The 26171-nt window shown below is 39.4% G+C and overlaps 1 protein-coding gene across 2 annotated transcripts in view; it reads left to right on the forward strand.

Moving 5' to 3' along the window:
- The window catches only part of galnt9 (polypeptide N-acetylgalactosaminyltransferase 9), a 74545-nt gene that overhangs the window by 24588 nt on the left and 23786 nt on the right, over positions 1 to 26171 (forward strand). For both annotated transcript variants that reach the window (XM_058070779.1, XM_058070780.1), the window contains 3 exons: positions 3731 to 3905; positions 15957 to 16154; positions 21843 to 21960. In XM_058070779.1, the coding sequence (XP_057926762.1) occupies positions 3731 to 3905; positions 15957 to 16154; positions 21843 to 21960 (491 nt within the window). The remainder of the gene's footprint in view (positions 1 to 3730; positions 3906 to 15956; positions 16155 to 21842; positions 21961 to 26171) is intronic.

A 26171-nucleotide genomic window follows, 5' to 3' on the forward strand; every position in this document is an offset into this window, starting at 1 on the left:
TCAACAAGTGTGTCAAATACATAGGAACCTGTTCTGAACATACACATTGATAAGATGAATGGTTACGTAAACATCCTAGAAGTGGTGTCACAAAAAACTATATCTCAAATCTGTACTTCCAAGTTCACCACTTCGAAGTACAGTAATCCTATGAAGTTTAACACACTTTCCCAGGCTTCTCTGCCATGCCTTCATGCACTCCCGGTAGGATTCTACTGGTATCTTTCACAGCTCCACAGCTATCTTGATGCCAAGTCAATGCAAACATCAGCTGTCCTTCGACATTTCTCCCCACAACCATTAATTCACTTATTTATTTTCTGCAACTTTGGTCGCGGTGGTAAGCTGGAGCCTATCACAGCTGACTTTGGGCAGCAGACAGTGTACCCCAAAACTGGTTGCGAGCCAGTTGGTGGGCACATACAGACGGTAACATTCTGAACAATTTAGAGCAGGGGTCTCAAACTCAATTTACCTGGGGACCACTGGAGCTAGGGTCTGGACAAGGCTGGGCCGCATCAGGTTTTCCAAAAAAAAAAATGCATTTATTAAAAACAGAAAAATATACAAACTTTTTCAGTGCTTTGGTTCCGATTTTCTACAATAAAAGCTCTGATAAAACATTCTACTGTTCTCAAATAAATGGAAAATAAATAAACAAATCAAGAATAAAAATCAATCAATCAGTAATAAATAAATAAATATAATAATAATAATAAAACAACAAATAATAAAAACTTAAGAAACCACATATAGTTGGTGGGTAGACAAATTATTTTTTTCAGATTAAAATGAACAAAGCATTATTAGAGCCCTGTAGACATGACAAAACACGACTATAGTCACATTTATACTCTTTTTATTTACAACATATTGCGCAACTGCAGGGTCTTGGGACACATGCTAACTTCCAAACTAGAGAGCTAGCGACCTAAACGGTACCTTTCAAGTTATTTCCTTTAAACTTAAATAGCCAAAAACTTACCACTTCCACACGGATAGAGAGGATAACTATTAACAGTTATTTAACCTTTAACATGAACATTAATCAAACGTAATAATTTTTTCTGGGTACATGATACCATACAGCATCCATATCAAACTTGCGCGGGCCGCACTAACATTAAATCTTCATATCAAGGCGGGGGCCTCAAACTAGTGTCCTGCGGGCCACATTTGGCCCGCGGGCTGCGTGTTTGAGACCCCTGATTTAGAGTCTTCAATTAATCTAAAATGTGTAAAATAATGGCATTTTTTTTTTTACATAGTTCTATCAGTATTTACTAGGTACTCGATATATAGGCTCGGTATATAGTTCATCATGCCAGTTTTAGCAAAGGTCACCCATGAATCATCACTGAAACAGCTCAAATGCCAAATATTGACATCCTACATCACTACATACTATGTAACATGCTTCCTTTGCGGCAGTACCGGGACACATTTGAGTTCCTGCAACTGTCTTGTTAAATGTCACTTAAACAGTGGTGGGCGGTGAGTTTGATACCTGGCCCTTCAGTGGGGACATAACCGGTGAGAATGTTTTTCATCAGACACTGTGAGGGCTAGTGTCATTTTAAAAGTTGGTAATAAAAATAGACCGTGGCTGGGTTGTGAACCACAGTCACCCGTGTTAAGTGCAAGGGATATTACGACCCCACCATGACAATATATCGTATATACACATCTTTCCCCTCTCCTCTCTCTTATTTTCCCTGCTTTGCTTCTATGTATTGTTTTAGTCCTGTGTCATGCTTTTAAGAGCCGCTCTCTGCAATGCTCTTTAAATCTAAACCATGGAATTGATCGACTGGTCTCTCTACGCCAGGGGTCTCTAACACATGGCCCGCAGGACACGAGTTTGAGGCCCCCGCCTTGATATGAAAGTTTAATGTTAGTACGGCCCGCGCAAGTTTGATATGGATGCTGTATGGTATCATGTACTCAGAAAAAATTATTACGTTTGATTAATGTTCATGTTAAAGGTTAAATAACTGTTAATAGTTATCCTCCCTATCCGTGTGGAAGTGGTAAGTTTTTAGCTATTTAGTTTTAAAGGAAATAACTTGAAGGCTACCGTTTAGGTCGCTAGCTCTCTAGTTTGCGAGTTAGCATGTGTCTCGAGACCCTGCAGTTGCGCAATATGTTGTAAATAAAAAGAGTATAAATGTGACTACAGCCGTGTTTTGTCATGTCTACAGGGCTCTAATAATGCTTTGTTAATTTTAATCTGAAAAAAAAATAATTAGTCTACCCACCAACTATATGTGGTTTCTTAAGTTTTTATTATTTGCCGTTTTATTATTATTATTATATTTATTTATTTATTACTGATTGATTGATTTTCTTTATCCTTGATTTGTTTATTTATTTTTCATCTTATTTTTTGTGTAGAAAAATAAAAAGTAAGATATTTGAGAACAGTGGAATGTTTTATCAGAGCTTTTATTGTAGAAAATTGGAACCAAAGCAAAGTTTTTTCAAATTTTTTGTTTTTAATAAATGAGTTTTTTTTGGGGGGGGGGGAACCTGATGCGGCCCAGTCTCACCCAGACCCGAGCTCCAGTGGCCCCCAAGTAAATTGAGTTTGAGACCCCTGCTTGACACAATTGACAAAAGATCTTCTTGACGAGAAGCTCGGGTTTGGGGGAACCTATCACCGATGGGTACATGATTGACAGTTGTGGGAAGTGGAAGGTCATATGTCTGCCAAATCGCCTTTCCGTGGAGGACATTGAAGACGTCTACCTCTTTGGAACTATGATAACAGGTCTGGTGCTGGATTATGCACTGCCCTGGTGTATCGCAGAATTTATAGGACGGAAGCAGCGGTTTAACACGCAACGGCAGCGCCTCCTGTGAGCACTCGGACTGCGATATGAATCACAACCAGAAAAACATCTTGGAGACTGGATTTTGGTCCCCCGCAGTCCCCTGCATCGGGACACTCTGACCCTCCATTATTTTTTCACGGACACCTGTTTTTTGCTTTTCCTGTCTGGGCTCACCCATGGAAGTTTCACCCTGCGGACTGAGCTTCAAGATTGGGCACCTGATGGGGAAATGTCCAATGGCCAAACACTCATGCAGCCAAAGACACATATGCGCATTCAATGTCTTCGCCGCTATACCCCCCCAGGTGTGGGCATGACAGGAACCACAGCTTGCGGCATAAGGTGCCTGTGGCTGACTGCTGGCTGTGCTGGGAACCTTTCCTCTTTATGGCGCTCGTCTTGTGTTCATGTTGTGTAAAAAATGTGTTTACTTCTGCAAATGTATGCCTAGATTTTTTAACAGTCCCTCGCTGTGTTCCTTCATTCCGAGTTTAGTTTGGAATTGCATTTTTTCCCTCACCTCTCCTCTTGTCGTTCCCTTTTCTTCCTCTCCTTCATCAATCAATCATCCTGACGTATGAAGGAATGATGTATCCACAACTTCCCTTCTTTTTCCTTATAAGTGACAAGATCAATACAGGACCACAAAGGGCCATCTTACAAACTACTTGAAGCAGCGCTGCCAAAAGACTGCTAAAAGAATGCTACTAAATGAAGATAATAATTTACTGGGAATAAATAAATACACCTTCACGGAACGAATACTAGAATTGAAGTTGTAAATGTAGGTCAGTGCTTTTGATCGTGTTTAGGCCAGCAGAGATGGATTTTCTGGCCTGACCGCACACCACTGCACTTGGCTAACCAATTTTGTTTAAACTGTCCTTTTTTTTTAGTGGAGCTGAAATTCAACTTGGATCAGTATGTGAACAAGCGTTACCCTGGTCTCGTCAAGATCGTGAGGAACAGCAAACGGGAGGGTCTGATCCGAGCCAGAATCCATGGCTGGAATGCGGCCACAGCTCCTGTGGTCGGCTTCTTTGATGCCCATGTGGAATTCAACACTGGCTGGTAAGGGAATGTCATGTTTAACACAAGCAGGTCAGAGGTCAACTTCTCTTTTTTTATCACCTGTGACCCTGCACTCTGCTCTTTTATCTTTCCAGTACAGAGAGATGTCATGTCAATATATACATTGTCACTGAAATATACACTTTAGTCCGCTGCCAAAGCACTTTTCAGCTGTGTGACCTTATCAGTGAGGAGCTATGGAATATAAGCTCTGCTTTACCCATTGAGCAAATAAATCAATCAGTCAGGTTTATTTGGAACATGCTAAAAGGACACATTAAATAAAATCACCTGAAGATGATAAATGCTGAAATGTCAGACCAGATGTAATTAAGCTCAATTGTAGTGTTTTTATATGATTTTGCTCAGGCATGGTCTCACTGGTGTATGGTGGCTTCAAATTTAAAATACAGTTAGAAATCCCTGTTTTTGTATACGGAACATGAGCGGCAATTTGTTACTACTTTGTTATTTGTTATAGTAACTCACAGCATACCTGTACCACTATTAAGGAAAGCCTACAATATTTACATGCTTGTCTTTATGCTTCACTGATACTGTTTTTTCTGATTTCCTTGAGATTTTGCACTTTTTTCGGCATCCTTTGAGTGCACCATGGTTGCTGTGAGGTGCATAAATGAAACATATGTATAAAAACGTAACTTAGTAATTTCAATTGCATCTGTTCATCATTCAATCATCTTACATTATCATTCATTAGTGGCCAGTAATAGAAATTCAAGTTTATGAGGCATACTGAAGAAAAACATTGAATTATTCTGGGGATGAATCTAATAATTATTGAATTGATCTGAAATGGTAATAATGTATCAACATCAAACTAACCGAGAGGCTGAGTGCCTGATATTGTATACAAAAAAATTGCACTTTTTCCAAGGTCAGACATTTGAAAAAGTGATTTGCACAGATTCTCAATTCCCACGTCAGTGTGCAAAGAATGATGAGGATTTTATTGCACAGATGGAGCTTTCACTAGAATATCTGAACATGAACAAAGCGCTTTGCTGGACTTTGACACTAAACACAAACAATGCAGCTGCTTTCTGTCTCACTCTCTGGACCGTAGGTAGTCTAATCCACCTGGAAACATTGTATTACTGAATGCACAACTTCAATTTAAAATTTATTTGTAAGATGATACCTTCTTTTGTTTGGCCCTCCTCTTGTGTGCTGTATCCTCAACTAACAGCATGACAGACACAATTTGCTACTGAATTCACTTCCTTTCTTCTCCACTGAATGACTCATAAAGTATTCATTGCAGCAGGTGCATATCAATTGTATTGTCACAATATGGTCTTTCCAGTGATGCTGGCCGCCTGCCTGTGTTAGTAACAACATTTTTCAATCAACATTAAATGTATTCAATTGCAGTCTTCATACGCTATGATTAAATCCCCAAATTCTTCTGTTGAAATAATTAACATTCTGGCTATCCTAATGAGTTTCTATAGATGCCAGTAATTTAGTTTAGAAATAACAACACTTTTGTCACAATTCAAAACCATACAAATTTCACCAGTGTGCAGGAGAAGTAGATTCATGTAATGTATCGCGGGGGAAATCATTTGATTCTTTGCTTTACCCTCTGAAAAAGCAAGAATGTCTTAGAAGTCCACCATTCTTAGTATTGCTCTAAAATTAAAATCAAAGTTATAATTTAATGTGTGTTTTATAAGTTGATAATTTGGTAGAAAAAGTATTTGATCCCCACCCTCGGCCATCTCTGTTTGGAGTTTGCATGTTCTCCCCGTGCATGCGTGGGTTTTCTCCGGGTACTCCGGTTTCCTCCCACATTCCAAAAACATGCTAGGTTAATTGGCGACTCCAAATTGTCCATAGGTATGAATGTGAGTGTGAATGGTTGTTTGTCTATATGTGCCCTGTGATTGGCTGGCCACCAGTCCAGGGTGTGCCCTGCCTCTCGCCCAAAGACAGCTGAGGAAAAGCGGCAGAAAATGAATGAATGAATGAAGTGTTTGATCCACAACTACTGTGGCCACGGCTTAGTACTTAGTTCTAAATGTTGGCATGCACAGAGGTTGGATGTGTCTAGCATATATGGTCACCGGTTTTGCATACTTTTTAGAAGGAACACTATGTTCCACTCTTCTTTACAGATACACTTCAAATGCTAAAGGTTTTATTTTGCAACTTCCAGTTTCAGTTCCCACCATTCACCGATTTTCCACAGAAAGCGGGTCCAGAGACTGGCTTTGCTACTCCAGGATCATATGGCACTTCATGACTCCGGTCATAGAGTGGTCATCTCCTGACCTAATAGTTGTTTCTCCATCCTCCATTCTCCATCCTCCCTTGACCATGTTGAGGCACCCTTGGACATGATACTGAACCCCTAGTTTTGTCTGATGCAGCGTCATTACTAGGTGAATTTGTCAAGAGTGCCACAATTGCGTCAAGTACTTTGAGGATAAAAAAGTTCTATACAAGTCAAAGTATATTGAAGCCACTAAATGATTCCCTTGGCTGTATGTTTTTGGTCATTCCTATGCTGGAAGACCTATCTGAGACTGATCCCCAGTGTTCCGAGCGAAGTCAGGAGGTTCTCATTCAAAGTCTATGGCACATGACTTTGTCTGTCGGCTCCTCTTTCTGTACCATGAGCAGAAAAACAGTCAGAAAGCAGAATTTTGACACCCCCCTGTTTCACAGTAGGAATGATGTTGTTCTCATGCCTCCAAACATGTTTTCATCTGACCACACCACATTATCTCAAGCCTTCTCTGAATCGTTCAGCTTTTCATTGACAGACAGCCTTGTACATGTGCCCTCTTGGAACGTGAGGGCTCTCAATCCATTACAAAGAAGAAATGTGTTTGACTGGCTTCCTTCGTGACTGTGGTCCCATCACCCTTGAGATCATTAACAAGCTCCTCCTGTACAAATCTGGACTGATCCTTGACCTTTCTCAGAATCATTTTATCCCATAAGGCGAGATCTTGCATGGAGCTCCAGAGCAAGCAAGACTGACTGGTATCTTGTATTTTTTTCCTTCAAAGGTTGTCGTACCAAGTTTACTGGTGAGTTTACTAGACGTAAAAAAGTCTTTGTTGTTGTTATTTTTTCTGGTATTGTGCCCTTCTGTTGTAAAATAAACCTACAGTTAAAGAAAAAGCATGCAACGTCTTATTGCATACCTACTTTAACACCCAGCATCAGACAGCAGGTTTGTATCTGTCTGTATGAATCACATAGGTTTTGGTGACATATTGTGTTGTGCTTACATGCTTACGTGCTTAAGACTTACATGTTGTTGCTCAGCTGTTGTTGCTTGCTTTTGTGTTAATGTTAATATAACAGGAGATCAGGAACACTGTAGTTGAGTTTAGTCATCAGTAATGATGTCTTCTATGCACTATGCAGCCAAGCATATGACGCCCTTGCTATCAAAGTTGCTTTCCCTTTTGCCTTTTATGACTGATTATGATCCTTCATTTTGATTTACACTCTGTTGCACGGAGTATGTTGTGTTGTGCACCACACAGTCAAGGAAGGAGAAATGTCAGAGACAGGGTTTGCGCAAACGGTGACTATGCCCCTGAGCTGAAGTTTGGTGACTTGCACAGCGGCCTCTCAACAATATTTTGGATACAGAGGTTGCCGGCATGAATAAAACAGAAATCTTGTCAGTGTAGGATGTTAGGGTCTTTTATTTTAAGCGCCCTTTAAATACCTGGATGTTGCTTTGCATTCCTGTATTATAACATTTCTAGTATTATAATGACATACCACATCCATCAAGCCATCCACCCTCTTTCGCTTATCCGAGGTCAGGTTGCAGGGGCAACAAGAAGAAAGACTTTCCTATCTCCGGCTGCTTCATCCAGGTCCTCCTGGCAGATCCTGAGGCTAGTGAAGAGACATAGTCTCTACAACGTGTCCTGCATCTTCCCTGAGGACTCCTACCGGTCGGATGTGCCCTGAACACCTCCCCAGGGAGGCGTCCAAGAAGCATCCTGACCAGATGCCTATGCTACCTTACCTGGCTCCTCTTAGTGAGGAGGAGCAGCGGCTCTACTCTTGAGTTTCTCCTAGATGACCGTGCTTTTCATCCTATCGCTAAAGGATAGCCACATTTAAGCCACATTTAAGCAATCTGGTCCTTTTGGTCACTACTCAATTAGCTCATGACCACCTATCAATAGGACAGACCACCTCAAAAAACAAAATTTAATTTTGTAGGTTTTTACTGAATACGGCAGAATCTACATGAACACATTTACTTTACATTTATGAACAACTACTAGAATGCGAACAAGTGAAATCGGATGATAACGATACCAATACCGATCACATACATGCAGTGTCAAGTTTTAAATTCACTACTGGCTACGTTAGGAGTCAACAAAGTTTTTCATTGTGAGAGCTACTTTTACAAAATGCAAATAGAGCTACCCATTTTTGTATAATTTACTTTCATAGCTTATTTACAAAACAAACAAAGTCAATATGCTAGTTTTATCGAAACATTTAACAAAATGCTAGTATCCACAACTCACATTTTGTATTTCACAAAGCATTTTTTCTCGTCTTTTCACATTATTAACTGAAAACCTGAATGAAAAGCAGTTTTTTCTACCTCTGCTGGGCCCCTCCAGCCGCATCCGCTGCCTTCTGAACCGCAGATGCAGCTGACTACCTTTTCTGTGCCTGGAGAGGAGACAAAATTACCATCTTGGCACCGTTGCTGAAATCAGTTTGTGTACGATGCGTGTTTCAAGCGTGCCGCAAATACTCACTGAGGTCGCAATCGAGCTTTGCGACCTCATTAAACTGCCGAACTGGGGAAGTGCCAAGACTGACATGCACCCACCAGGGTAGGCGTACCCCTACTCAAGAGCTATGATAATTTTCAAAATAGCATTGTAAATCTTATTGCCGGCTTTACCTTCAATGTCAAAGGGTTAAAGAAAATGAATTGAAAACATCCTGTGGGCCAGATTAAAAAGCTTAACGGGCCATCGTGTGTCCTTGTCTGCGTTCGGATAAGGTGCATACACTGATTTGCGGCATAGTCGTATTAGAATATTTTGCTTTTTAGAGCTCACAATTGTTTTACAAATGCTTGTAAAGGCACGCTGCGTGATAAAGATATACTTCTATACCAGGGGTGGTCAAACTCACGGGCCGCATTGTTTTAACAAAATTTATGGGGGGCCAGACTGTATATAGTTTACACGTAACAGTCCACCTGGAAGTGTTGTATCTGTAAAGGTGCGTGTTTATATAAACAGCAGACCACATCAAATAACAAAATTGATAAAACAGCTACTTTAACCGTCAAAAGGTTGGCTTGAGCCATGATGCCAGATAAAATTAAATATTTTGGAAAGAACGGGCGGGCCATATTCAAACACTTGGCGGGTCGGATGTGGCCTCCGGGCCGTAGTTTGCGCACCCCTGTTCTATACTAAAAGCAGACTGAATGAAAAACTGCAATTCACTGATCAATACTGATGCTTTATCTCTTTTGGCAAATGTAGCCTTGTGGTGTCAATGAGACCCTTACTGTTAATTTAGCTCTGAAGTATATACTGTAGATTAGCATAACAATAGATTCATTCATCAACCAGTGGCTTTTTGAACGCTTACAATAAATGATGTGATGGAACTGATCATTTCTGTACTCATTCAGGCCATTCCGAGGAAGCCAGCCAGCTGCCCAGCAAACTAACAGCACTCACGTCGTATGTGTTGTTGTATCATTGCCTCAGAGCATTACTGATGTTAATTGATATCCCGGTTACCTTCATCTGTTCCCCATCTGCTCTTGCTTCAAAAATGGATGTGCCTTTCATGGCTCCATGTAGACCGTTCACCTTATCATTTCATGCTGCCCCCCCTCCTCACAATGCCTCTGTTTTACAAGCCAGGTTGCGTCACAAATCTGTCTTCACCTGTTAGCTTTTGAAAATGTTATCTTTGAGGGAGTCAAAAGAAAAGTAGAGCAGATTCCTTTGATTTCACTAGAAGCAGGCGGTTGATGGGGAAAAGGATACAGCAAAGCAGGGGATGACAGGCACGTTCAAGACTCGTGTCGCTTGTGTGTGTGTGTGTGTGTGTGTGCTTAAGTGTGTAAGAGTGAATTTACATAATCTACTATCTGTGTGCAAACATTGTGTGCGTCTTCTTTATTCCAAAAGATTCACCCTCTATCTACACAACCAACCTATTTGTCACAATACAAGGCTCCAGCTATTTATCATAATATGATTATTCACCATGACACATCCAGTGATTAGCAAGATGGATGGTTCCTCTAGATGTTGTGAGTTTCTATCAATGACCTTGTGCACACTGCCTGTGCATATTGAGCCAGAGAAAATGCTGCCAGCTATCGGCGGCAGTGTTGTGATTCATTGGCATAGCAGTACCTCTGGTGTGCTGTGGATTTGTAGTGGAAATGTTGCCTTTTCACATTACAGTTTGAGCTGACATAAATATCAGGTGTATAATGCACTTTGGCACTTGTTTCCAAGTGCCTTTCACCTTCTTGGTTTAGGAGACGTGACAAAGAAGGCAGTTGTCACAAGATTGGACCATACTGACAATGCACTACACACGTGTTGGTTGTTGTTTTTGGTCACTGTTGTAAACATGGATTTGTTAATTAAAATAAAATAAAATGTATTAATTGGACATGATCATAATCTAATGTGTATAAATGTACAAACAGAGTGTTCGTATTTATAGCCTCCTGTCTTGTAATAATCATTCATATTAGTGACCCCAGTGCATTATTCAAGTTGGATCAGTATAGTAATAATAATATAATTGACCACTAAACATGCTATATTCCTTCATACAAAACCATCATGAGCATAGCTAGTGCATGCACAGTAATAAACAAACTGAATTTGACTACCAAAAGTATAGCAGGGCCGACATTACATGGAAACATGTGTCCTCACGACGGTTGCGGGGGGTTGCTGGAGCCAGCTGTCTTCGGGCGAGAGGCGGGGTACACCCTGGACTGGTTGCCAGCCAATCACAGGGCACATAAAGACAAACAACCATTCACACTCACATTCATACCTATGGACAATTTGGAGTCACCAATTAACCTAGCATGTTTTTGGAATGTGGGAGGAAACCGGAGTACCCGGAGAAAACCCACGCATGCACGGGGAGAACATGCAAACTCCACACAGAGATGGCCGAAGGTGGGATTGAACTCGGATTTCCTAGCTATGAGGTCTGCGCGCTAACCACTCGATCACCGTGCAGCCCGGTAAAAATAATAATGTGAGTAAAATTATTATTGTGGGCACTCATGTTTGCAAAATCACCTCTCATTTTCTGATTTCCATGTTCACTTCTGTTCTCTGCGCTCTTGATTGTGTTTTCTGCTCGCTATAAGATTTATGTTCTCCTCGCTCTCTCTGCGCTACACTTGCTTCGAATTTTACAGAATTTTACGGAATAGGACTAGACGATCAGGGATCGCTCCCTGGGACCTTGGTTCAATGATGTGTCTGGCTTACAGCATAAATTAAGACTTCCAACCAAACTAGTTTACTAGCTCACTTATGTATCTGCCTTGACATTTTGTCAGTCTGTAGTTGTGACAGAAGTGGCCCTTGCTTCAAAGTGGAGCGATTTTCTTTGCCTCACTTGGTAAATAAACAGGATTAATGGCAGGAAATGGGAACGTGTTGTGATTTGGACCTTCTGTCTGCCACTTCTGAAGCCCATGACTGCAGAGGAGAGACACAAAGAAATTGTTATTTATTATTTCTGAAACCCTTGCACAATTATAATCTCAGGTTATTAATGATTAATCATTAGTAACATGCTCCCTGCCAGGCGATTGCTGGAGATGTTATTGTGCTGGGTTGGGATGAAATGTGTGTGTGTTTTTTTTTTTTTTTTTTAGAAAACTACGCTCACCACATACAGAATATAGTATGTGTGCTTCCTAGTGCACCTTTCTATTTACCCTACATAGCTCAGACCCACACAGAGAAACGGAGTGGAATGGAACGTAAAACTGCATTTCATGTGATATCATCTCGCAATGAATTAATATTCTGCTTTCATACTCTAATTTTCTTTAGATCCTGCTCTTTTTATGAGTGAAGTGTCACTGTGGGTGTGTTAGAATGAACCTGCTAGGCAGGAGAAAAGTGCAAGATTCATGATTAGAGCATCTTATTATTATTATTATTATTATTTTAGCTAAAGATACTCATGATTTGTTTTTATACACCATGCAATCACTGTGTACCTGTCTACTGCATGTGCATGATGCAGTATTACAGTATTATTACAGTATTATATAAATGATCTACATTATCAGTGATAGCCTCAAATCTTTCCCTGCATGGCTGGTCAAATGTTGTATTATATGTATTTACTGCACAGCCAAATTAAAGTTTTTTTTTAAGTCACTGAGGGCCCTGATGCTCTTCGGGAATACCAGTGATTCTGAGTTTTCTTTGATCTTATTATCTGATAACTCTTGACTTCAGATTGACTCCATACTTGTTAAACATCAATCTTAAGGTCTACTGTGTTTGTGCAGATACTGTAGATAAATTGTTGCTGTTTAGTAATAATATCTTAGATAAGAGCATGCTATCCTTGCAACATTTGCCTGATGCTTTCCACAAAGAGACAATAGATCAAAAGGCCTCCTCCATTAGTATGAAGTGCCTGCGTGGAATGGAAGTATAAAGTGAAAGGAACCAGAGTTGTCAGTGTGTTTTCACAGTGTCAGGTTATTCATCACAGAAATGAAGGTAATTCTGTTGTATTTTGGGGTGAATGTGATTTAGCCTGTTGTGGATGAATAAGCATCTCATTGTTGTGCAGATGAGATGGGAGATACAGGAAGGCAATGATGCACTCATCTGTTAAAACCATGTGCGTCCTCCTTTCCAGAACACATCTAAGATTCCATCATCATGAGTCTTGGTACTAGGCAAGGAGTGTTTTGGATTCTGCAGCATATTGGAAAGTCAATGGGAGATGTGTGCAGGCATCTTGCCAAGTTAAGGGAGCGTGCATAGAATTTTTTCGACCTCTGTTAACCGCAGAACATCAGGTCAGTAACATGATATAGTGTACTGAAATAGGCTCAAGTTTAAGGTAAAGACCTTGACCATGCTTTTGGCGTAGTGTTACTTGGCTTTCTTTTTCAGATAATAGAGTGGCACATCACAATAGCATCCATTTGTGTGACGTTTTCATTTAGTCTACAAATGGACTGCAAGTTTCTCTCAGCATAATCAGAGAGGATTCATTAATGAGTTATGAATGGTTCAAGAATTCTTGGATACTTGAGTTTCATTGACTCACGGTTGTTGGGTCGACACAATAATATACAGTATATTAACGCTTTGTATATATAACTTAAAGGCTTTGACCCATAGAAAATACTATACCATATTGGTAATTATACCTCATTAGCGTTTAGGCCACACAGCTAGGAGACCTGGGTTTGATTCTGTGTGGAGTTTGCATGTTCTCCCCGTGCGTGGGTTTTCTCCGGGTACTCCGGTTTCCTCCCACATTCCAAAAACATGCTAGGTTAATTGGCAACTCCAAATTGTCCATAGGTATGAATGTGAGTGTGAATGGTTGTTTGTCCCTATATGCCCTGTGATTGGCTGGCGACCAGTCCAGGGTGTAGCCTGCCTCTCTCCCAAAGACAGCTAGGATTGGCTCCAGCATACCCGTGATCCAAGTGAGGATAAGCGGCATAGAAAATAGTTATATTATAGTAAAATCTGACACAATATCCGAAACACTCACTCTAAAACACCGAAGAAGCAAAATCAAAATGTTTGGCCATGACTGCAGACTCCACATCTATCTACCCAGAATCTGCCAAACTTGTTGCGCCAGTGCGGGTTTCATAGTCGACTCGACTGAAAAGCTTGCATGCAAGGTGACAAATCAAATACAACCTGCAGTCGGCTGATTACAGAGAAATCTAAACATTCATTGTGGGGCGTCGACTAGCAATAGCAATACCAATAGACATTTCTCAGGAGCAGGTGAAACACATTTAGATAAGCATTTTCCTAGTTTGCTAACATGATGTCATATGGTTCACTGCTGGCCTGGTCCTTTTCCCCTTGCTTCTGTGCCCAACCCCCATGTGATAAGTAGTAGTTTTGCTTGGGGAAGACAAATGGGTCTCACTATTTGAAGAGAAGTAGATGAGGCGAGAGAGCACAGGAATCAGGGTGAACAGAGTCAGTGGGCGGAATGATGCAGAGAAACCAGAAGTGTGGGAGTATCCTTGAGAGACGCATTTATCACGGTATGATTGCAGCCTCTTTTTATAAATTTAGAAGAATATCACATGACGAGCTGAGCGTATGAGCGCTGGCTTTGACGATATGGTGGATATTATCTCTGAGCATATGAAAGAGTGTTCTAATGTAGCCACTGGCAGTGATTTCACTGTGACTCTGCAGCATCAAGACCAGTGTTTTTGCTTGGATGTGGTATTTAGCACAAGCACCATAAAAGACAAAAAATTTGAAGCAATAGGGATTAGGGCTGCAACTAATGATTTCTTAGTTGATTAATCTGAAGCTTGTTGTTTTGATTAATCTAGTAATCGGTTAGGCCCTAGAAGAACAATCTTGTTGCAGTATTTTCCATGTTGAGCATATAAATAAAGCCATGTAAACATTTGATATAATTAGGTTTGTATAATAGAAATTACCTCCACATTTATTTAGGAAATAAATAAATTTAAGCAACATATAAATCAGAGGAACCAATTGGGAGCCAAAAGAAGAACCAAACTTGTCATTACTCTCTAAAACTGGAATCTTCATTGCCATGAAATCCAAATTTTTCAAATGTATTTCTGTGAGAGCAATATATTTTTTTAACACTGAATAAAAATAAATGCATTTTTACACAAGACCAACAATCTCTGCATTTATTCTTTTTAATAATGTTGCTATACCGAAGCAAATCAATAAATAAAATACATCTTATAATTAATGTTACCAGTAATGTAAGTCTTTGTCTCTTTGTAGTTTGGTTGATATGTGGTGAGGTTAAGCTCCATGCAAGCGTTGAGGCTTCACTCTTATAGATAATTTCATAGAAGAATGCTAACGTATCAGTGTGGTCTTGAAAAAGCCATTCCCTTTGTAGTGCTGCTCGAATTATTCTTCCTCCCCAGGTCCGCCATGTTCTCAAATGAATGATGACATCATCTCCAAATGAGTTAACAGTAAAACAGCTGTACTTTCATAGCCGATTTTAGGATGAAAGTCTGGACATAGCCTGGTCAAAACCAGATTAGGACTTTAGCCGAAGTCACCATGGTGATATAGCTGCTCTATTCCCACAAGCAAGCTAATGTTTTCTTTTTTGTTGTTGTTTTGCTTCAGGAAGCCATAGTCTTGCCTGTAATCTATTCTTAATCTGGGTTAAGTGTCACATTTTAACATTTATTTTCATGTGCTGAAGATTGGAAATGTGGTTTTTATTTGTTGACCTGTGGAAAATTCATTTTGCAAGACCTTCACATCATCCACAGTCAAGGGAAATTAATCTGGACAGTTGTTTAGAATGTTGAATAATGCTGATTTGACAGCGTGCATCGCTGCTGAGAAGTGAGCAACCTGGATGTAGGCAGAGAATGAAATGTGCGATGACATCCGCATAATTTGGTGATTTCAGTGTCACTGCTAATGCATTTTTATATTCACTTTACTTAAACAGATGTTAGCTGTTTTTCATCACTTATGTGCAAAGATTGTAGTGGACCAGCTTCTTCTCATGTTCAGTTTGGTAAAATGTGCAGTAGATCATCAGTAAAGTTGGCTTTTGGGATAAGATGAAAAAGCTTCATTACTTCATCAGAAAAACGCCCCCATCAGGCTATATTCGGGGGATTGTAGTAATACATTTTTCAAGGTTGCAATGTTGTACTTGACTAGATTTAACATTCACAAGAGTTCCATCCAGACATAGTCTTGCTGATTCATGAAGTCATCTTTAAATTCTAATCTTTCCCTTCTTTTTCTTTCAAAGGGCTGAACCTATTCTAACCCGAATGAAAGAGGATCAAACCCGTATCATTTTGCCGGCCATAGACAACATCAAATACAACACCTTTGAGGTGCAGCAGTACGCCAATGCTGCCCACGGCTACAACTGGGGGTTGTGGTGTATGTACATCATCCCTCCGCAGGAATGGCTGGACAAGGGCGATGAAACGGCCCCTATCAGGTGAGCACTTCAGCTAGTGAACAACGTCCATAATAGATGAGGATGTATGATGAAATATGGATAACCTTAGTTCATGACTTATTCATGCGGGAAGCCATCAAACTCGGGTGCTCTTAGACTGATGTGCCACCCAAACACACAAATAAAACATCCACGTGGACACCTGTCAAATTACCATGATAAATACTTTGACTTTTATGCAGAATAACAAGGCCACAGAGATGACACATCATTCATGTGCTTGAATGACATCCAAGCACCATCTTGGACCATGTTCGGGTGTAATCCTTTAATGGGTCTTCTTCTTTGTAAGAACGGGATTCAATTTCATTGACTCACAATTAGCAGATTCGTTGTCATTTTTACTGCAATAAACTGTCATCTGTATTATTAGTAAAGTATAATCAAGTAGTAGTAATCTCGCTTTAAAAACGCCAAAGGTAAATTAAACACGGTTCTTTGATTTCCCCAACTGCCGCCTCAGATGTGTAGTATGCTATACTGACAACCCTTAAGGGATAGTGAATAATTGTTATTTATTCAAATTGTCTCCATTGGGAACACTGTTAATCCATGTAACACTTCCTGCAGACATTGATTTTTATTTTTTTTTTAATGCTGCCGGATGAATTGAGGCACTTGGTGAGAAAGTGCTAATATGTGCAAAACCCTGATTAGAAATAAAAAAAAAAGAACACAACTAATATAAAGTTGGAATATGTTGCAGTTAGCATATGTATAGTATATTTTATTTGGGTTATTTAAAAAAAATGGGTATAAGACAGTGATGTGCAGCCAGGGGATACAGATGAGGCATCCATCTATCCATTATAAAACATAAAATACATTTAGACGTTTGTCCATTTATGTGTTTTACATTTATTTTCTGTAAAATTGTCACGATCGGGCTTCACCCCCTTGTGACAGCTTAGTTTTCCTCTGTTCTTCGTTTATGCCTTTATTTTGTATTCACTTCCTGTGTTGCTCTGTTCTGTGTTCCGTTTGCTTTCAATTATCTTCCGCACCTGTTTCCTATTATTTCCGTTGCCTATTTAGTTCAGGTGCGCGCTTTTTCCTTTGTCGGGTCATTGCCATGTTTGAGTTGGTCATGCTAGTATATTGTTCTGCTGCATAACACCATTAAATATATTTTTACCTGCAATCAGGTCGTCATCTCTGCATCCTGTGGTCGAACCGTAAAGCTCACAAGCCGGAACGTGACAAAAATTCCAATTCCAGTTTTGAATAGCGTTCTTCACTAAAAATCGCAGAATACATAAGGTCCAATAAATTAAAGATATGTTTATGTTTTAATGAATGAATTATTCTGACTGACAGGATGAAGAATTATAGTATATCCAACCTCACCAGGAGGCGATCAGACATTTATAAGAAATTATTGGAACTTTTCTTGGAGAAGGAAATGGTCAATGTAACTCATATACAAATAAAAGGTAAGATGTATATGAAAACATTTTTGCTTGATATCCTCACAATGAGAAACCTGTATTAACACTGTAAAAACTCCAAAGGAGTCAGTGCCTCACAAGCCATGAACCTCACCACACACAGTATACAGTATAAACCCGTTTAGTGAGCCTTCTTGAAAAAGCCGAAAGAAACAAACAAGTGTGTCTTCTTTTTGTGATGAAGATTCATTACCTATTTATCAAGAGATGAAAGAAAATACCACAAAGACCACATTGATAATAATGGAAATCAGAAGATGTTTGCTCAGAAATAAACAAGTAACAAACCTTCAATAGACTAGATTAAAAGAGAGGTTAAAATACAAATGCACACAAATCAGTTGCCCCTCATGTATTGACTGATTTATTTGATTCAACTGTTTTGTGTCTATTTGCTGGTCAGAATACTCCATCAAAATGGCAATGGTGTGGATACATGCAACCTTCATATGTCTGACATAACAATATGACTTGATTCGGTTGCCATGGCAGCAGAGCAGCTCCTTTATCAACTAGGAGGCACAATAGAGGCAAAAAGTGATGAAGTGGCGGAATGAACAAGATCATACAATCTCAATCAGCTTTCCCTTTCCACTATGTCATTCATTCATTCATTTTCTACTGCTTATCCTCATAAGGGTCTCGGGCGTGTGCTGGAGCCTGGTCTGGTCGCCAGCCAATCACAGAGCACATATAGACAAACAACCATTCACACTCACATTCATACCTATGGACAATTTGGAGTCGCCAATTAACCTAGCATGTTTTTGGAATGTGGGAGGAAACCGGAGTACCCGGAGAAAACCCACGCATGCACGGGAGAACATGCAAACTCCGCACAGATATGGCCGAGGGTGGGATCAAACTCGGGTCTTCGAGCTGTGTGGACAGCACACTCACCACTCGGCAGTTGTGCAGCCACCTCCCATATTCCGAAAAGGTTAATTGGCAATTGGTTAGGTTAATTGGCAATCTAATAAGATAGCTGGGATAGGTTCCAGCACGCCTGCGACCCTCGTGAGGATAAGTGGTCGAATGAATGAATGAATTCATACCAGATATATTTGAAGCCAAGGGAAGATTACAATTCTTCTTATCAGCGAATTAATCTTTCCTTAGATTAACCTAATTAATCTAACCTAGCATGTTTTTGGAATGTGGGAGAAATCCGGAGTACCCGGAGAAAACCCATGCATGCAGGGGGGGGGGGGGGGGGGGGGCATGCAAACTCCACACAGAGATGGCTGAGGGTGGAACTGAACTCGGGTCTCCTCGCTGTGAGGCCTGCGTGCTAACCACTCGACCGCCGTGCAGCCTTGTTTCAGTTAATACCAGCCATCAACCTCACTGTACCTCCCTGGTTCCCATGATATATGATCCCATGATATAACGGGTGATTTACTGTATATGACATTAAAAAGTCCAAACCATCTGCCATAGTTGGCCATCAGACAACAATACCTACATAGTATGTCTATCCTATTGTTACCGTACTCGGACTGCTATGAATGATATATTTATTTAGATGTAAATGTTCTCAGTTCAAGTGCATATGTTCTTCATGGTTATCAAAGTAATGTATTATTTCATCATTTGTACATGCAGTAAGTCAGATAGGACGAGCCATCGGGCATTTTAGAAGTGCTTCATGTTCTCCAATGGCAGCTGTGTGTATAGACAGATTGCCTCAAGGGTAAAGTGTGGATTTTTATTGGAAATCATTTCCCCCACTTGTTCCGCAAGGTTTCTGCCCATCAACAACACAAGCTGGGTGGCCATCCAACGCTTGTACACTGTGCTCTTTCTGGTTCTATGAACACAATCAAGAGTAAAGACAGAGAAAGGCTGCAAAAGGCACACAAACTGCTGGCTAACAATCATTCTAGTGATTACGCATTGACTTTAGCCAATTGTGTAGCCAAGGGTATCCAAAATTGTTCCACCAATGTTACAATGTTTTTCTAGTAAAGTTACATTTTTTTCTGATTCAATTATATATATTCATTCATTCATTCATTTTGTACCGCTTTTCCTCCGCTTTTACCCACGCATGCACAGGGAGAACATGCAAACTCCACACAGAGATGGCCGAGGGTGGAATCGAACCCTGGTCCTCCTAGCTGTGAGGTCTGCGCGCTAACCACTAGACCGCCCCAATTATATATATTTTTTCTCTTAATATTTTGACTTTATTGTTGTAAACCTGCTTCTGTTTTATGTATTTTTGCTGTTTTTTTCTAGTTTTATATGCTGTAACCATGTAGTAACATGATAACATGTATTTTCACATAGCAATACAGAAACGAACGCATAACTTTTCCAAACTCAAAAATAAAAACACAGCATTAGTGTGCCAGTATGGTGTAGCAAGGTATCAATACACCAGTAAAACCAGTTATAACGATGGATGTTTACAATAATAATAACAATGTTGCTGTATCTTGATTAATAAGGATGTCACATTATATGTAAATGAAGCATTGTTGCCGTTTTGGAGTTTACTCTGAAGTAGAACTCAATATATTTAACTGTATATTGTTTGTGTGTGCATGCGAAGGTGTATTATATTGCATGCTGAAATTCCTCAAGGCATCTTTCGAGTTGGAATAATATAGCCACCCGCTTTAAAGAAAAATCACAGTTCAGTACACTAAATAAATAGAGTGCTTTGTATGGGTCTTTGTCCCAGAGCACTTAAGATGTGACCTCACAGGTAATAGTGGTAAAGAAGTAAGCCTGGGGACTGCTGTGAGAGTGGGTTACCCGGCTTTTGTAAAGAACACTCACCAACACTTGCTTTATGTACATGGTAACCCAAGCTCTCATTCAGGTTCAGCTGCTTTCAAAAGTGAGATTAAAGTCTTAAAAGGGGTTGAGAAACAATAATGGATTATTTTAGTAGACTATACTGTATAATGGTAATGGTAATAGTTTTATTTCATTTGAACATGCATCAGATTTCAATTGAATGCATCCCATAATAAGTTCACAGTTCCACATGTCCAAAAGGAGTAGGAAGAAGCAGAGCTTATAAAATCCTACCCCTCCATCTGATACTTTTACAATCAGTAACTGTTGCATTTGTTCACTTCCTGCTTTCCTAATATAGTTTTTTTTATTTTTATTTTATTTTTGTCACATACCGAAGTACGAGGTGATATGACCATACAATGACATAATGTGTACCATAGTAACTGTCAGTATAGTATATGTATAAAAGGGGTTAGGACCTACTAGCTGGAGGCCTGTTTTCAAATCTGGACTGGATTATTCGTAATGATAATGGTAATGGTTTTATTTCATTTGAACATGCATCAGATTACAATTGAATGCATCACATAATCAGTTCACAGTTCCATATGTCCAAAAGGAGTAGGAAGAAGCAAAGCTTATTAAATCCTACCCCTCCATCTGGTACTTTTACAATCAGTAACTGTTACATTTGTTCACGTCCTGCTTTCCATAATACAGTTTTTTTTTATATTGCACCTCAATAAGCAATAAAACAGCTCACTTGTTTGTTTTTTGTTTTTTTTTTTTCAAAAAGACAATACTTGCCACTTAATCAGACTACAATATAACTTGAAGATGAAGATGTTTCTATATCTGCTTTTAAAACATTTCCAGCAGCATAATACGTGCCATATAATCTACATTGTAGACATTGAATCTGTACACACATTTTCACAGTTACATTTATATACACACTGCGAGAGCACAGTAAACACTGTTCCAAAATTGCTCTCTCACACCCATCTGCAGTTGTTTACTTTTCAGAAAAAATGTCTTTAAACTGTAACTTTTTTGCTGTTTGCTACTTTCTCGACACATATCAAGCCAATGAGTGAGCCAGAGTTATTGGCAAAGATGTTCCAAATTTTAGAGTTTTGTTATGTTGATGTCTTTCCTGGTGACTAGCGAGGGTGCTGATATTAACATCCATTCTTGTCTTCAGCCATGGCATGCTATGTAACATACGTGACGATCATTTCTTCATCAGCCCAGGCTCTTGCGTTGTTTAAGAGACATACTGTTAACCAACTGCTTTCCTCATGATTGCTTTTCTCTTCAATCAATCAATAAATCTAAGGTAAGGATGTTTGGCTGATTATTACTGATCCATGAGGCTGCTACCAACGCAGTAGGGATCAGCAAGTACCCCACTATCTGTATCTGTTGTTTTTACCACACTCAGCTGTTGTTGATGTCTCATTTCCAGAACCCCAGCGATGATTGGATGCTCCTTTGTGGTAGATCGTGTATACTTCGGAGAGATTGGTCTGCTGGATCCCGGTATGGAGGTCTACGGTGGGGAGAACATCGAGCTTGGCATGAGGGTAAGGTTTGCTTTTTACTACAGCTTTAATGGGGATTTATTATGCTTTTTCCACTTTTCTGACCTATAAATGTAGTTAGAATGTTGTATTCCCTGAAACGCATGCACGGGGAGAACATGCAAACTGGTGTGGAGTGTGGAATCGAACTCTGGTCTCCTAGCTGTGTGGCCTGCGCGCTAACCACTTGGTCCCCCCCTTTAAATCAGTGCTTTGCAAATAGAGGGGTGAGCACAAGTAACTTTAAATGCCAATATGTACAAATTGCCATGTACTTTGACCATTGAATACAATTGTATGGTTGACTGCTTTCCAGGTACGCATGTTGTGTTTTTAGTGTTTAGTTCAGTCTGTACAGAAAGTAATAAAATATATATATCAGGTTTTCAATTGTGTTTGTGTTCCTGAGAGGAGCATTATAGAAGATAGTCGAGAACCACTGCTTTAAATCAACTCACTCTTGAAAGAGGCTTTGATGAATAACTTATAATAAAAGACCATGAATTCTTTTGAAGAGTTTTCATAAGTGGTTATGGAGAATGCAGAACTCCTCCAAACATTGAGTGATAACCGACTCTCAACGTGATATGTTATTTTAGATGAAGTTCGATTCCTTGAATTCCCCTAACTAAATATGCAGTGCTCTTGAACACCTCATCAGTACACAACACTTATTAAGAGGAAGAAAGGAGACAGATAAAAGTGATTCATCATTCTGTGTGCAATCTCTGAGCAAAAAAAAAAAAATCCACCCACACATAATACAGATGATTAAAGGATTCCCTAGTTGGAATCGGTCCATGATGTCCCAATTCTAAAAGAGCCACTATGCCTTTTCCACTGGATGGATACTTTGTTTGGGCATTCGATTCTGTGGACCAGTTTGTTAGGCACACCATAACAAAGACCAAAGCCATAATTTTTGTCAGAAACCAAGCTCCCGTATATTCAAATTTCCCATTATGAAAATGTTGCTTATCCTTGAGGGTGCTATCTTAAGATCCAAACCCCCCAGTGGCGTCAACGGGAGCCATGATTAAAATGTGAAAAGCTTGAATTTCTTAGATTGAAGTGGAGGCAAAAAAAAAAAAAATCACTTTATGCAAATTTACAGCCAACCCAAAGGCTCTTTTGCTGCTGCTTGAATTTAATGCTTCACGTGAGCCAAGGACTTGGTGAAGAATTGTTTTGTGATTCAACAAATTCTCCCCAGCCAAGTGGAACCATTTTGGCTCCAAACATTTTCCTAAGCCTGTCACGATGGGAAATGCTTGGGAGATAACACCCTTACCTTTAAAGTCCCCTGTATCCATTTCAGAATCGTTAGATGTCATCCATATGTTCATAAAAATATCAGTCACCAGTGAAAAAAAATATTCCGGCAGCTATAGTGAAAGTGGTGATGTTTATGGTGGTTGATGTCAATGTCAGAGCCCATCATTATTCACCATATATAGTGGAGGTTCCCCTCAATTGGCAAGTTTATACCAATGCAATCAGCAAGCATTGTGTGTCTTTTTGTGATTTTTGGAGCATGACTATCACTCTTATAATATAATGTGATATATTATTTTTTTAAACACTGGCCTTCCCCTATGGTTTCCAGATTATTTTCATTCAGTCAAGACACTTTTATGGAGCTGGGATATGCTGCTGTATTGTTTTTGTTGTTTGAACACAAGCACCAGTTTGTAATTTATTTGTAAATATGAATATTTATTGGACACTTTTGATTCATGAAGCCAACATAAATGCAATTAAATTTTTCCTGCTGTGCAAAAATGAAACACGGAAAATGAATTGTGCATGTAAGCACATGTACTAGTGTGCATAGATCTACTACCATCCATTAATGGAATAAAAATGCTTCTTACAAGTGCATGGCTTCTATTCGAAGACCAGCATGGCTCAGGCGGCTCATTTTGACATCATCTGGGAGGTGGTGACAGTTGGGATATGCTTGATTGACAAGAACAAGTTAAACAATTAGCCGGAGCAGCTCACAATAACTGAGTCTGCACAAACACGATGTGACTGCAGGGGGCTGATGAAACATAGGGCCCATACAGAAAGGTTACAAGGTATTCATCATTCACAGTGACATGCCACTGCTGTTGTTTGTTTGTTATAAAAAATGCCTCCAGGAAATATGACACTCGTGTCTGTGTGAGGATGCAGGATGGTAAGGTTGATCAGTCGACCATATGTAGTGTTTCCACAATGTATGTATATATACAGTATTTCAACCGTCAACAGGTAAAGGGTTACCAATGTCCTGGGGTTTTGCTGGGGTGTCCGGTGTCCGATGTTCCCACTCATCTTTTGTTGTTTTGTCTTATGTAAGATTCTGTGATTATATGTGTGGAAAAAAAATCACATATTGAATTGGTAACTGCTATGGCATGGAGAAGGGGTAGAATTTAATAAGCTTTGCTTCTTCCTGCTCCTTTTCAGACATGTGTAGTAATGAGGTGTTGTGTGTGTGCATGTATGTATGTGTATATATGTATGTGCATGTGTATATATATGTTTGTGTGCGTGTGTGTGTATATGTATGTGTATACTATATATATATATATATATATATATACATATATATATAAATAGATATTGTAAGTGTATTGTAAGTGTAAATGTGAGAAAGAATAATGTAACATAGCATGCATGTCTGAAATAAATTAAGAAGAAAGAAAGACAGAAAGAAAGGTAGACTCACAGTTTGTAAACCATTCTTAAAAACTAAACCATATCAATTGGATTCAGGTGGACAACAAAATATCACTTACTTTTAGCTCTGCACTGCATGAATATGCAAATAAGAAAAATTATGAAAAAAAGGAACAGGAGTTAGGACTTGCATCAGAAAGGTTAATGTGATGTTGTTCTTTAATGATTCTTATTGACATAGCATTATATGAGCTCAGGACTTTTGTTTTGTAATTATCCACACAAATATGTATTAGTGTTAGTACCCAAGATCAGTCTTGACCTGTCTTGCTCCACTGGTCGCTTTGTACGCTATCATTATTTTGCTGCATAAAGACAACATGTGTGTGATATTAGATTACCGTAGACGTTCACCAGTGCTGTATAGTCATTGCAAATTTTGTATTTATATAATTTGGAAATAGAGTTCCGCTGCAGTCGGACAGGAAACAAACTGAAGCATTGATCATTTAACATTGGTATTGGTCAATATTTATAGCAACATTAGATTGATATTATCGATATATGTATACATCCGCCCGCCAGTATCTCTGACCTGCAGTGTTTGCATGTTCTCTCCATGCTTGCATGGGTCATTCCAGTGTTCCCCCACAGTCCAAAAACAAGCATGTTTTAATTGGGTGTGAAAATGCCCCTAGGTGTGAACATGAGCTGGTAACACTTTGCAATATGGTAATTAATGAGAGGTTAATTAGCTACTACTCATTAGTTCTTCATTAGTTCCTCAGTAAATTGTATTGCCTTATTGTAAATTTAGACCTGAATGTTTCTTTGTCCTGTGGGATTGGGTGGCAACAAGTCCAGGGTTTTTCTCACCTCTGTCGGATGGGATAGAATCCAGGCCACCAGTGACCCTGAGTGGCAAAACTAATAAATAAATGGTTATGGTAAATGCGTGTGTGTGTCTAAACCACACTAAGGCCTCAACATGACACTACATCATTTGATAATGTGCTTTCTATATACGATAATCATTGAATAATCACATACAGAAATATAACTACACACATTGATGATGATTTCTTAACTGCCCCTAAAGTACAGCTTTGTTATTTTTTTCTTTGGTGTGGAATAAATCATTGTCTAAATATATCTGCCAGCCTAACCATGATGGCAACCTCATCTGCCAAAGCTAATTTTAATCTTGCTGAGTTTACTTCACACAGTGCGCCCATGTGTCTACTTTGCCACCAGGAAACAATCCCAACTGTGCTGTGATATCTCCTATTTTCATAAAATCCTGATTAAAAATGTCACTTCTAAGTTGGAAATGTGATCTCATGTGGTCGTCTGCTTTCCTCCATAAGTCACGCTAAAGGTCAGCATACTTTACCACCTTTGGCGCAATTGGAGTTGGTGAGTCAGGGCACAGCGCAACAGCAATCGCGCCTTACAAGTTCTTTATTATAACTAATTGTAGACAGTTTACAATAGAAATAAAATATAAAGATTCAAAGTAATGCAGCCCACATCATGCTTTTAATTAA

This window comes from Doryrhamphus excisus, chromosome 4 (genome assembly GCF_030265055.1).
Source record: "Doryrhamphus excisus isolate RoL2022-K1 chromosome 4, RoL_Dexc_1.0, whole genome shotgun sequence".
Classification (NCBI taxonomy): Eukaryota; Metazoa; Chordata; class Actinopteri; order Syngnathiformes; family Syngnathidae; genus Doryrhamphus; species Doryrhamphus excisus.